The sequence below is a fragment of the Neltuma alba genome, unplaced genomic scaffold, assembly GCF_004799145.2.
Source record: "Neltuma alba isolate B1F8T4 unplaced genomic scaffold, ASM479914v2 tig00000819_pilon, whole genome shotgun sequence".
NCBI lineage: Eukaryota > Viridiplantae > Streptophyta > Magnoliopsida > Fabales > Fabaceae > Neltuma > Neltuma alba.
This window is the reverse complement of record NW_021632208.1, coordinates 1-14,009: the sequence shown is the minus strand read 5'-3', so window position 1 is coordinate 14,009 and position 14,009 is coordinate 1. Positions and strand designations below refer to the sequence as shown.

The following is a 14,009-nucleotide window of genomic DNA, read 5'->3' as shown; positions in this document are numbered from 1 at the left end:
TAAAAGAAATAAAATTTTATAAAATAAATAAGTTTTTAATAATATATCTGCATAGTCTGGGTAAAAGAATATTATAAATGTTTAATATTAGTAGGTCCATCGCAGCTCAACTGGTAAAGATATGTGCATGGACACACAATGTCATTTGTTCGAGCTGTGGCAATAAAAAAATTCCTAATTAGTGATGGAAATTTTCTGTCACAAAATGGAAAAATTTCGCCACTAATCCAATTAGCGATGATAATATAATTCTATCATTAATTCGTCACTAATTCTGGTACTAAATCAAAAATTTCGTCATTAATCATATGTTTTTTTTTTATAGTGTATGTTTTCCCTGTTTCTGCTTGTATCACTATGCAGCGCTCCGTTGTCAACCATAGCCAGACCTCTGGTCCTAAATTCTAGCCTAGTCTCTATTTCAACCCTCTATCCATGCACCATATTGTAGCTACTTTGCCTCTCATGTTGTGGCCATTCTACTTGATGTGTTCATTCCATCTCAGCGGAACATTTAAACACGTGCCTTCATTCGGCTTGGGCTTTGAAACTTCTTTTCAGTTGAAGGGGAAGATAGATCTTATATGCTTCTGTGACCCTGAGGACTGGGAATTTGTCGTTCACAGTTGACCTGAGGTCTATTATAATAACTCTCTCCTCATAGTTGATCAATGGCGGTCGAACATGCAACTAATAATTCCAACTTATTACGTTCCCCATGTTGGTGCAAATTTGGGGCCCGCCATTGAAGTAACATACAGCAGAAGCTGCTGATAATTTAGGAGACGTAGTTGGTGACACCGTCTTTGCTGGTAGGGATGTTCGCAACTCCTCCATAAACTACTTCCTTCGTATCAGGGTCCTAATCAACCCAAGATTGCTGCTTATTTGAAACATCATTATTGCAGATTTACAAATATATGACACCCACTACATGTTAGTTAAAATGTTGGACCATCACATATGGTGAAACAAAGATCGCACAAACAAATACGTGATAGTTGCAAAGTAAACTATCATGTGTTCTTAAATTCTGAATAGTCAATTAAATTAACCGTCAAATAAGGTTGTCATTTTTTTAATTAAGCAAATATTTAACTGTTTTTGTGAAGAACTGTCATGTATTGCTTATGAAAAATTTGTAAACAATAACATGCATTTATTTAAAAAAATCCTAATTGCTTGTGTGTCTGCCCTACAATTTTGAACCATTTTGGTTACAACCTCTCTCCCTCACTTATTGTTGTAGTTTTGTTTGGCGCCACCGTCCTGGATCTCATTCTTGCTGTAGGTCTTCCTTCCGACTCCTTCTCAACCATTTTTGGAGCTTATCATTATGGGTTTCATCCTCCTTTTGCCATAGGTCTGGCTATGTTACAGTAGCTCTCATTCTCCATAGTTGGTATCCGCTTGGTAGTCGCCTCTCTTCCTTTTTCTTCTTTTAAATCTATCGCGCCTTCTTTTTTTTTTCTCTTTTCTTTTTTTGTCTTTATCAACCTAAGTAAGATTTCTCTGAGCTCTTCTTAGTTTAGCATTCTCAAGATTTTTAACTATCTAATTAGAGTTTTTTTTTTCATCCTCCTATTTTTATGTTTAGTTCTGGTGGTTGTCACTTCTCTTCCTCCTCCTTCTTTCAGAGCTACCACGACTTTTTCTTTTTTGCTTCCATCAACCCAGATGTGATTTCTCTCAGCATCCCTTTTTTCGTTCTCAATATTTTCAAAGATCTAATCAGTGTATGATTTTTTTGTTCTTTTTTCTCTTGTAATTCTCTCTGTAGAGCATCTTATCAGCACAAGCTAAAAGTTTTTAAAGACCAATTAATTTTTTGTACTAAAGTTTTGGTGCTTTTTTTTGTTAGGAAATGAGAACACTACAAAAAAAAAAAGCTGATTAGCGATGGAATTTGCGACAGAAAAAAATTCTGTCGCTAATTTGCGACGGAAACAAATTTCGTCGCTAATTTCTAATGGAATTGGGACAGAAATTCCGTCGCTAATTTTTTCAACAGATTAGCGACCGAATTTCTGTCCATCACTAAATTTCATCACTAATCCGTCAAAAAATCCGTCAATAAATATTTAGTGACGGAATTTTTTCCGTCAGAAATTTGTGTCGCTAAATTGTTTGTCGCAGAAGTTTTTGTCACTAATTCCGTCATTAATTCTATTTCATCGCAATTCTGTTACTAATTCGTCACTAATTTTAAATTTTTTTATTTTAAATTATAATCTTACAAAAATTTATATAATAACAATTAAGAATATAATGATTTAAAAACATCTTTAATTATAAAATAAATTGATATATTTGTGGAGTTGGTGTTAATGAAGATATCTTCATCATTCATGTCATCATTATGTATATGCTGAAAATAGAAAGGCAGTTTCTTAGAAAACTTGTTTATATTTTTTTAAAATAAATTCCTCTTGATTATTAATAATAATTAAAAAATATAATAAGAATATTAATAACTTTCTTATATAAACTGATTTAAGAAGGAAATAATTTTATCATATATAAAATATATTATAATATATAATATATGATAGAAATTCAAAACCAAAAAATGAATTTATATGAATGCAAATTAATATTGAAGTGAATTTTGAATTTCAATCATTAAACAATAAAATTTAATCATGATATAATTAATACCATGATATAGATTGATTTTAGTCTTTAATACAAAAACAAATAGTATATATAAAGAATTTTAAGAAAATAAATTACATAGGATACATATACAAATAGGAGAATACTGTTTATCATAATCTATTCAAATCATTTGATTTTTTATATTGAATAATTTATTAGATTTTATTATAGTAGTTATTTTTTGAATAACAAGATTTTTTGACTAATTGTAAATAATTTTCTTCAAATATATAAAACACATATAGATAATATAATATAATGTAATATAATACATATATAATTAAATTGTATATCTTATCAATGTTAATTAAAAAATAAATTTAAAAATTATTTATAAAAAATTATTTATGATTTAAAATTCAAAATTAGTGTTGTTAGAAATTAAAATTATATTAAAAATATTTTTTAAAAATAAAACATTATAAAAAAATAGTAAAACAAATATTTAAAAATTATTTTTTCATTAAAATAGTTATAATTAAAATTATCATATAGTATATTTTTAGTTTTTAATAATATATATGTATATATAATTGTTTGTGTAAAATAATATTATATATATAATTTTACATAATAAGTCAATAAGTTCATTGCAGCTCAACTAATAAAGCTGTACACGCGCACAGAGAAGGTCCTAGGTTCAAGCTATAGAGAAGTCACTTTGAGGAGCGAATTATGTGGTGGCGACATGTGGCATACACGTGACAGGTAGAGGTAAGGTGACAGCACAAGCGGCAAGTAGAGGTGAGGTGACAGCGACATGTAGAGGTGGTCCCTAATGATGACGTGACAATTGATAGAGGTGCCACGTAACATTTTATTTTATTTTTTAAAAAATCGGATTAGTGACGGAATTTTTCCGTCACTAATTACTGACGGAAATTTTCCGTCCAGTCACTAATTAATTAGCAACAAAGGAATTAGCAATGGAACAAATTCCATCACTAATTCCATCGCTAATCTGTCGCTAATTCTATTGCTAAATAAAAAATTCCGCCGCTAAATTTCGTTACTAAAAGCATGTTTTTTGGTAGTAGAGGTAGTTCAACTCCTATGAGATGTTAATAATGCTTACATCAAGCTAAACATATTAACAGAACTTGTATGCGGTGGTGGTAGGAAAACAATACTAGTCATGAATGTATTAGTCAGGAAAGATATAGGATTACAAGGATTTAAAAGTTGCATGAGTTTGACAAATTTGATTACCTAAATAAGAATTTGAGTTATTTAATTATATTTTTAAGGGATTTTCTATTTCTTTCTTTTTAAAAAAATATTTATATTACATGAATATGATCAACACCAATTTACATAAATAAACCATCTAAAAATCAATGGTTTTATAACAAACAAATTATTATTGATTAAAAAATGACACATAATATACTTTTTTCATTTTTAATATAGGATTTAATTTCAGAGTTGATGTTGATTCTAAATGTAAGACTTACTTTTCATATCTATCAATTTTTCAATGATAATCAACTAGGAGAGGGAGGATAGAAATGAGGAAGATGGTTAAAGTATTTTAAAAAAAAATCATATTAACTAATTTAATTAACATTCTTAATTAACTCAAATTAGTTTATTACATTTTGCATTAATGACCGGAGGCATAATTCTTTATATTTCTATTTAAATTTTAAATATAAATTTAAATAAAATTTAAATAATTGTATTATATTATATATTAAGAGACAAACTATTATTTAAATTTTTATTATGCCTATTTAGGTCTTATATTTAAGACTGAATATGGTACATATATACATTTATTAAGAAAATCTGTTACCTTATTTTGTGTGTGTGCGCGCGCTTTTTTTTTTTTGGGAAAAAAGAAAACTCTTTTCTTAATCTATCCTAACCCCAACGAGACGCCGACTCTTCTCCCCATTTGACACGCCTCGTCCTTACCAATTAGTCCACCTCTCTCATGCACCAAACACTTTTTTTAAAATACGATTGCGCCATTGTTTGGAGTCACGTTTTGAACGCCCAGAAGCTGTTCTTGGAGGTGATGAGTAACCCGATGCCCATTGTATCTTAAATTCATCAAATCTAAATCATATATATCTTATTTAGATAGTTAGGATTTGATTTTTATTTATTTAAAATAATTATTTTAATATGGATGAAATCTAAAATAAAAATAATCTCTTAACTATCATTTTTTTTAAAAAATAGTTTTTTCTATTTTAAAATAATTAATTAAAATATTTTAAATTTGGATCATTCAAATCAGATATAGACATTCCGTATTTGATGAGTTTCAGATACTTATCAAAGTGATGAGTACCAAAATTAGTTTCGAGGTAATAATTATAAATACATTTTGCAATTTTGTTTTTCCTGCACATTTAGCTTATAAGTCCGCATGAGGTGCTCATCGCATCTGTGAGCACCCACGGCTCAGCGCCCAGACGCCATCGTTAGATTTTTTCTCCGTCCCTTGTTCGGTTACCATCAAAAAAGATCTTGGATAATTTTTTTCTCCATCCCCACTTGGTGCCTTATTTGCCCCATCTCTCTGCTTTTTCTCTCATGCTGTTACTAGTCATGTTTTCTTTTTCAGAGATCACCCGATTTTTATTTTAACATCTTTAAAACGAAAAAAAAAATCAAACATTGCAATTGTTTTTATAATTAATACAAATATATATTATACGTATTTTTAAATTATATTTAAACTGAAATTAGGCCTTCTTCAATGTGTCACAAAGAAAAATCCCAACAACATGGTTTGATTGTCCATCATTTTTATGGGGATTAAAATACATCTAACATCGTAAAATATTTTTTAAGTTCTAAAAAATGCTTTGAGCTTGTGTTGGATAAACTACAAATTAATTTTAAAAAAACATTTTGTAAGTACCTATAATTTTTTCTTAATTTCTAATTTGATACCTGTATTTTTTTTCCTCTTAAGTAAACACTTCAATTTTACTATATTAGCACCGTTAGTTTCTGTAATTTTACTCTATTAGTACCATTAGCCCCTGTGCAAAAATTAGTTATACTAATAGAGCAAAATTATAGTATTTAATTAAGAGAAAAAAATACATATCTACCAAATTAAAAATTGAAGAAAACTATAGGTACCTACAAAATGATTTTTCTAATTAATTTAGTGTACTAAATACTACTTGACAAATATTTAAAGATGTTGGGTGTATCTTTTAAGTACTAACAAAAGTTTTGAGGTGTTGAATAAATCACAAATTAATTTAATATACTAAATACTACTTAGAAAATACTTGAGGATGTATCTTTTAAGTACTAAAAAAGTTTTCGGGTGTTGGATAAACTAAAAATTAATTTAGTATATTAAAAACTACTTAAAAATACTAAAGAATGTTGAGTGAAATTTTTAGTGCTTTGAAAAATACTTTAAGATGGATGTATTTTAACCTCTACAAAAATTATAGGCAATCAAACCGTGTTGTTAGGAGTTGTTTTCTGAAATATTGTAGGAGGCCTAATTTTAGTTCAAATATGATCTTAAAATACATGTAGTATATATTTGTGTTAATTATAAAGGTAATTGCAAAGTTTTTTTTGGTTTAATTTTAAAGATGTTAAAATAAAAATGGGGTGGCCTTTTAAAAAAAGGAAACGTGATTAAGGAAAAAAGGGCACATATGGCGAAACGGAGGGATCACGTGACGTGGGTGGAGAAAAAGTTATTTGCCTCTCTCCTGCATCAAAACGGCGGCGTTTGGACGCTGAGCATGAGCTGCTCATGGATGCGATGGGCACCTCATGCAGACGGGCTAAAAGTTAAATTATGAGGTACGATTGGATTAAGCTGCTTTTTACTTTTTTTATCGTGCTTATTTTGGCCCGGCGGACTGTTACAAGCAGAATAATTTTTCTCTCTCTTCTAAGTTGGTGGACCATTCTTTTGGGTTGCTCATTTTATTGTGCCTAATATAGTTTTCATAATAATATTTTTAATTTCTTAAATTATTTATCATTTTATATTTACATAAATCATTTTTATAATATTTCTAAATTTTTTAAATATATTTTATTCATTGAATTTCCTTTTTAAATAGCTTAACATTATTATATTATGTAAATTGATCATTTTTATCATCTTTCATGATTTAATAAAAGTTATATCCATTTTGATAAATTGATAAACCAAGCTTACTTATTCAATCATAATTCAAACAATTTCTATTTTTACTAATTCACTTATTTATATAAGAACCAAACATAAATCATATTACCCAATCTAACTTTTATAAAAGTCAAATTGAAGATAAGCTATTTTTTCTATTACTAGTTCAAATGGACCCTACAAAAGAACTTGAAACTTGCTTATAGCTTATGCAAAAGTAACTTTTTGTAGTCAAAAGATATTTTTGCTCCTATATCTTTGTTATCTTTATACTTTTCTTTACATATTTCTTGTGCTTTCCAACCAATTTTTAGTTATTTATTTATGATTCTCTCTTAAATGAAAATAACTTTTAACATAGTTTTTTATAATATTTTTTTTAATATTATTTTTATTTTATATTTACATAAGTTGTGCATACAACCAATTAATTACATAATATTACTCCTCAGTTTTAAATATAAGACCCATTTTATACTACAAGTTATATTAAAAAATAGGTATTATATTTAAGATTGAAGAAATATTTGATTGGGTCAATATAATTTTTCATTCCTGAAATTGGAGTCCATTTTGATTTTGTTCTCTCAAATTTCAAACCCATGATTTTAGTCCCTAGATTTAATTCGTTTTAAAACTTTAGTATCTAAAGATGTAACAGTGTTACAATTTGCTCAAATGTCGTAGACGGTGATACAGTGATGAGTGTTGACTTATCAGATAACATCTAGATGAATCTTTTGTGAATAAAAGAGGGAAAAAGAACAAGTCTTCAAAACATAACTATTTAGTCCCATTTTTTGGTCGGTGTTCATATGAGAAGTTATTCACTGTGTTGTGTTTTGAAAACTCATTTCCATTTGTTCTCCACATTACATTTAGAGGACTTGTTTTTTCCTATTATCTGCACAAAGTCCAGTTAGGTGTCATTTGATGAGTCTGCATAATTGTCGTGTAAAACACTTCATTTGATGAGTCTGCATATTTTAATACTATTACACCTCCAAGGAGTAACATTTTAAGACACCGTTCAATTTCAAAGATTAAAACTAATGGTTTGAAATTTAAGATACCAAAATTAAAATAGGCCCAAATTTGAAGGCCAAAAAATTATATTAACTCTATTTGATTCAAAATTTTTCATGTGAATATGATTTCTAATTTAAATATATTTTATTTATTAAATACTACCTTCGCTCCTAATTATAAGAGCCAGTTGACTAATTTAAAAAGATTAAGAAAGTAAGTTGAGTTAGTTATTTGTCCTAAATAGGTGTAGTTTTTCCTAAAATATCCTTATTAATCAAGTGTATTGACTAAAACTATCATTGTTAAAAGGGCTACATTAGAAAAAAATGTATAAATATGAGAGACAAAGTGGATTGGGGTCTTATATTTAGGACCAAAATAAAAATAAAACAGGTTCTTATATTAAAGACCGGAGGTAGTATAACTTCTTCCTATTATAATAATTCAAAATTATTACATTATGTAAATTTGTGAATTTTTTATTTTTTATTATTTAATAAAGTCATACTATTTTTGGTAATTTTACAACTAAACTTGCTTTTTCAATAACAATTAACAGCGCCTACATTTACAAACCTGCTTAATTATGTGAAGTTAATTTAAACATAAATTATATTACTCACTCTAACTTTTATTTAATTAAGTTTTTAAAAGCCCAATTAAAAATAAGCATATTTTTCTACCATCAATCCAAATGGTCCCTTTGCTTCTTCTTTTTTTTTTATAGGTATATGTATTTTTTTTTATTAGAAGTGATCTTATTCAAAATACTATCAAATATCAAATGTGATATTTCTTTCAGCAAGAATTTAAATTTTGCTCCATCGCATAACAAAAGACTGGGGAAAGACTCAAGCTTGGTCCAAGTTTAATGTGGTTTTTATGCAAAAGGCCAAGTTGCCGGACCGCTAACCCAAACGCCAAATAGCCCAAGCAAGCTTAGAGGCTTCAAAGCAACTTTTTCAGATCCAGACATGGATCCAAACTGAGCATTCCTCAACCAGGCCGTCCATCTATCACCCTCGACTCTCGCTCTTCAAGACTTCAAACTCGGCAATCGGCAGCTACCAACCTCACTTTCAACAATCGAACACAGATATCAGGCCCAGCTTTAGAGTTTCCTTTTCGATCTCGCTTGTCGCTCTCGACCTCTTATTCTTGTCGTCGGCCGTCGCCGGTACCTTTGAAGACTTGATTTTTCATGTGGTCTCTTTCTATCTCTTCGGCTATACCCCACTCATGCTTGCTTTGACTTTTCTTCTCCTTTTTAAGTTTTCTGTTCATTTATCATACACCTTTGTTTCCTTTATGGAATGTTCTGTTCTAGCTAATGTTTCATGAGATTCTTTAGTTGATCTCGTCTGACATATAAGAACTTGATTGAAGGTGCCATTCATTTATGCTAAATTTGTGGTTTCCTTTCCCTTGTTGTTTTTAACAAAGCCGTTCAATTGTATGTCTGGCTAGTTTAAATGCACCAACGCTTATTTTCATTAGAACATCCCTGTGTGCCTCTTTTTCCTTCAATCATATTTTATCTTCTACTCATTGAGGTCGCAGATCAGCCTCTTATCTGTGTATTCATTCATTCTTTTTTCTAAAATGCAAGTTACATTCCATTCAATCTAGAACAGGACAGTAGTTAATATAAATCAGTACTTAAGCCTGTTGATGTTATGTTGGTATTTCTAATTGCAGCTGATTAATGGCTATTCAGATGCGGGTTCACATACATGTTGGAAGCTGAAAATGTCTACGATCTTTGGTTCGATATTGGGTTCAAAATTGAGATAATTTTCATCTCAGAGTCCAAACCAAACTCAGGAGGGTTCCTCATCAAATATATATCTGCATTATTGTCTTGTTTCCTTCAGTCATTTAACAGAAGCCAAGCCTCATCAAAGAAGTTCAAAATTCTTGACTCCCCAAAATGACAATCTGGTGGTTCTTTCTTGTGGCCACTTGCTTAAAACTTGTTCTCCTCCATTCCTACCGGAGCACAGACTTTGAGGTCCACCGGAACTGGCTGGCTCTTACTCACTCTCTCCCTCTCTCTCAATGGTATTATGATGAGACCAGTCCATGGACACTTGACTATCCACCATTTTTTGCCTATTTTGAACGCTTTCTATCCATTTTTGCAAACCTAATTGATCCCAAAATAGTTCATCTTCAAGAGGGCCTGAATTACAGTTCAAACACGGTGATTTGTTTTCAAAGAGCCACTGTAATGCTGTCTGATTTATGCCTTCTCTTGGGGGTATATAGAATGACTAAGAATCTGGATTCAAGAAGGAAAAAGTTGATCTGGTCATTGGTTCTTTGGTCACCAATGCTATTTATAGTAGACCATATGCATTTTCAGTACAATGGATTTCTCATTGGGATTTTGTTGATTTCACTTTCATATTTGGAGGAAGGAAGGGATGTGTTGGGTGGCTTTGTGTTTGCTGTGCTATTGTGTTTCAAGCATTTATTTGTAGTGGCAGCACCAGTCTATGCCATTTATTTATTGAGGCATTTTTGCCGTGGCCGACTGCTTAGAAGTGTTGGCCGATTCTTGCTTTTGGCAGCTGTAGTTGTAGTAGTCTTTGCAGCTGCATTTGGGCCCTTCATCTACCTTGGGCAGGTAACTGGAGATCTTATAATTTTTTAAAATGAAAAGGGAGATAAAAAGACAATAATGAGCTTCACTTGTAGGACAAAAGTCAGATCAATTTTTTTCAATCGCACTTATTATTTTGCTATTATTGTTAGTTGTTAAAATGGGTATGTGCATAACTATAAATTCATCTATGAACTTGACTTAATGGATTAAGCAATGTGATTTAAATTTTGTCCTCACTATTATCGTGTGGCTCTAGAAAAGATATGATCTACTCTTATCTGTCTCCCTTCCCACTTCATATAAAGTTCCTTTAAGATATGCAAGTTTATTAATCTTAGCATTGGCTAATTTAAGATTTAGGAATATAATATGGAGAAGTCATGGAACTGACGTCTTTGGTGAATCCTTCATATTTCTGGAATTATAATCATAGATTAGTGTAATGGAACTTAATTGCGTCAGGCGAGATAAATGAAGACCAGAGAGTTGTTCTACTAGTGACGATATTTTTGCTGCTATTAATTTTCTGCAATGTAGTTTTGTCTGACAGAAAATAAAAGAAATTGTAGATGTTTTTGAATTTTGGTTTTCTTAATAATCATTCAGATGTTAAATTGCAGGAAGTACAAATCATCCGTAGACTGCTACCATTTGGCAGGGGGCTTTGCCATGCATATTGGGCCCCAAACTTTTGGGTATTTTATATTATATTGGACAAAGGGCTTGCTTTTATGCTCAGAAAACTAGGATTTGAAATTCCAACAACAACAGCTCCGTTCACTGGTGGGCTTGTAGGGAATTCCTCTCCATTTTCTGTGTTACCTCAGGTATGCTCTACGTGAATAAAATTTATCTGTTATGGAAAAAAAAAAGGAAAAATTACTGAGGTCCCAGGGGAGGAATATATAATCACCATAGAGTCCCAATGACAAGTGAGCAGCAAAAGTTTTGTTGTCATTTCTTGCATTGGAACTTGTCATTAACTTGTTATGAGACTCAGTAATTACTTTCCTTATTTGTGACCATATAGTGATTTTCCTTAAAAAAAAAAAAGAACAGATATGTGATGCCATCGTTAGCTTGCTCATTATGTGTTTGCATCATAGTAGATTTCTGATATAAGTTATTATATGCATTTTGCTAGTTCCTGTATTGATTAGATGTGTTTCTTGCGAATCGTTTAGAATTTGATGAATAAACTACATTGTTCATAGCTCATAAATGATATGACTTGTTATATATGTTATGATAGAAGTTGTAATAAAAACAATCTTTGCTAGAGGATGAAAAGAAATTTAATCACTAAAAAAGCCGATTCATATCAGATGACTTTCCCTAAGCTGTCAACGCATATTTAGAAGTAAGACCCGATGACTAAATGCGTACCTATAAAAGTGGTGTGCCAGTGACCTATAAACATGGAAATCATGAAAAAAATGGCAAGTTATGTCTAAGATAACTTCTACTGTAATGTTAATTATCATTCTTCGATCATCCTTGCATGCTTCTTATTTCTACTATATGTCAATATTGGGGAAGTGGTACTCTATAATCTTATTATATATAATGATGATTTTAATAAAAAAGGCTCAATCCATGGTTGTGTTGGTTGGCCCACTTAACCATAGCCAACATGATCCTAAAACATGGGTACTTCATTAATTTAAGTAAATCACAGAAGCCAAATAAATTAGTTAATTTTAACAAATATGATACAATCTCCTTAAAGTACCTTTGAATAACATTAGATTATATATATGTATATATATCTCAATTTTTAAGTTAGGTAAATTAGTTTGAGAAAAAATAATATGACTAACAAAGTGGATTAAGGTCTTATATTTAGGATCAAGTCTAACTCCTTACCTAGCTTCTATATTAAGAAGAATGAGTTAAACAACTCAACAATAATCGTTTACCATGAAATGTTTGTAGAATCAAGATGATTTTATGGGTTAGAATTGGTTGAAGAATGATTAATATCTGCTTTAACATTGTCTCCATTTTAGCCATTTCAACTTCCTAAATCTGGGTGTCCATGACATTACTAGCTGAAGACTAGTGGTTCCCCACATAAGACGTGGTTATTGTTTTATGTTGAGTTTAATAATGCTTTAATCGTTCAATTGTGAGTGCCATGTGTATTTATATGCTTTAGTTAACAAATCTAACTAATCTGCGTGCAGGTCACTCCCTCGTCAACCTTTACAATAGTTTTGCTTGCTTTATCTCCTTGTCTTATCAAAGCATGGAAGAAACCACAGAAGCAAATGATTACTAGATGGGTAGCCTATGCTTACACTTGTGGTTTTGTCTTTGGGTGGCATGTTCATGAGAAGGCATCACTCCATTTTGTTATCCCCCTTGCCTTTGTTGCAGTGAAAACTATGGATGATGCTAGGCATTTCTTTTTGTTGTCTGTAGGTATGCAACTTTATATATGTTTTTTTTCCCCCAGGAAACAATAGTACATTGCATTATTGACATGGCTATGAATTTGCTAATTGCTATCAAATAATGACTTGTACTTGGGCAAAAGAACAATTAGTTGACTATGGTGCATGAATTTCTAGTTATAGGTTAATTATCGTTCGTGTTTTTTTTTTTTTTTTTGGATAGAGTTATCATTCAGTGTTTATTGCAACAATGAGCATCATCATTATAATGACAGTTAAATTGACCAAATTTAATTTTGATAGCTCAAATATGAAGTTTTTAATTTGCAATTTTTACGTGATAAATATGTTTTTGTAAAGAAATTATAATCAGCAGATGCTATTTATTTTAAATTCTCCCCTTTCAAAAAAATTCAAAATATAAAATCAAATTAATTTAGAATCAGATATTCCAGATTGAATTAAAATGGTTTACATTTGTAATGAGCACTCCATGCCTATCATGGTGATAGGCATGCGATGCGATTATGCTAGTCATCTTATCTGGCAACTAATGCTTACATTTCTAATTGCAGCATCTTGCTATTCACTATTCCCACTGCTATTTGAGGCACAAGAATATCCAATCAAAGTTCTATTGCTACTTCTATGCACCATTTTGATGTGGTTAGAGTTTTCAGAGCTATTTTGCCATGCTTGTGATTCGGAAGCATTAAGAGCACAGGCTGTTCATACAAAGAAAAGAGATTATCATTATGGTTCTAGAAATGATCCAAGTTTAGCTAAAGAAAAGAAAGTAAGTTTGGTTGGGTGGATTGGAAGAGTTATCTGGTTGGTCTTGTTATTGTAGAAATCTGGGGGCAGTTTTTGCATCCTCTAGTTTTGGGTGATAAGCTTCCCTTCCTACCTCTTATGTTAGTATCAATATATTGTGCATTTGGCATCATTTACTCTTGGATTTGGCAGTTACAATCCATAGTTAAGTCCTCATGAAATTTTGTGAATTGGATCTTCTACATAATCATACACCAGCATTTAGAAGAGTGAGATGAGAAAGTATGATTTTGTATACAGTTTATTTTCTCTGTTTACGTTATATTTTCTTCGTCCCCCCCCCCCCCCCCGGTCTTACAATAAGTAGTACCAGTTCCGGTATTGCTTTTCGCATGTAAGTTGTTCAGGTTATTATTGT

At 30.7% G+C, this 14,009-nt stretch overlaps 1 protein-coding gene across 1 annotated transcript; it reads left to right on the top strand.

Annotated features, from left to right (window-relative positions):
* The first annotated feature begins 9,153 nt into the window (after positions 1-9,153).
* LOC114746415 (probable dolichyl pyrophosphate Glc1Man9GlcNAc2 alpha-1,3-glucosyltransferase) lies at positions 9,154-13,821 on the top strand. Its single transcript, XM_028934647.1, is given in 5 exon segments — positions 9,154-10,442; positions 11,042-11,248; positions 12,608-12,845; positions 13,393-13,632; positions 13,635-13,821. Coding segments are annotated over 5 exon segments (1,560 nt in total). The 5' UTR covers positions 9,154-9,743; the 3' UTR covers positions 13,811-13,821.
* Positions 13,822-14,009: the final 188 nt, after the last annotated feature.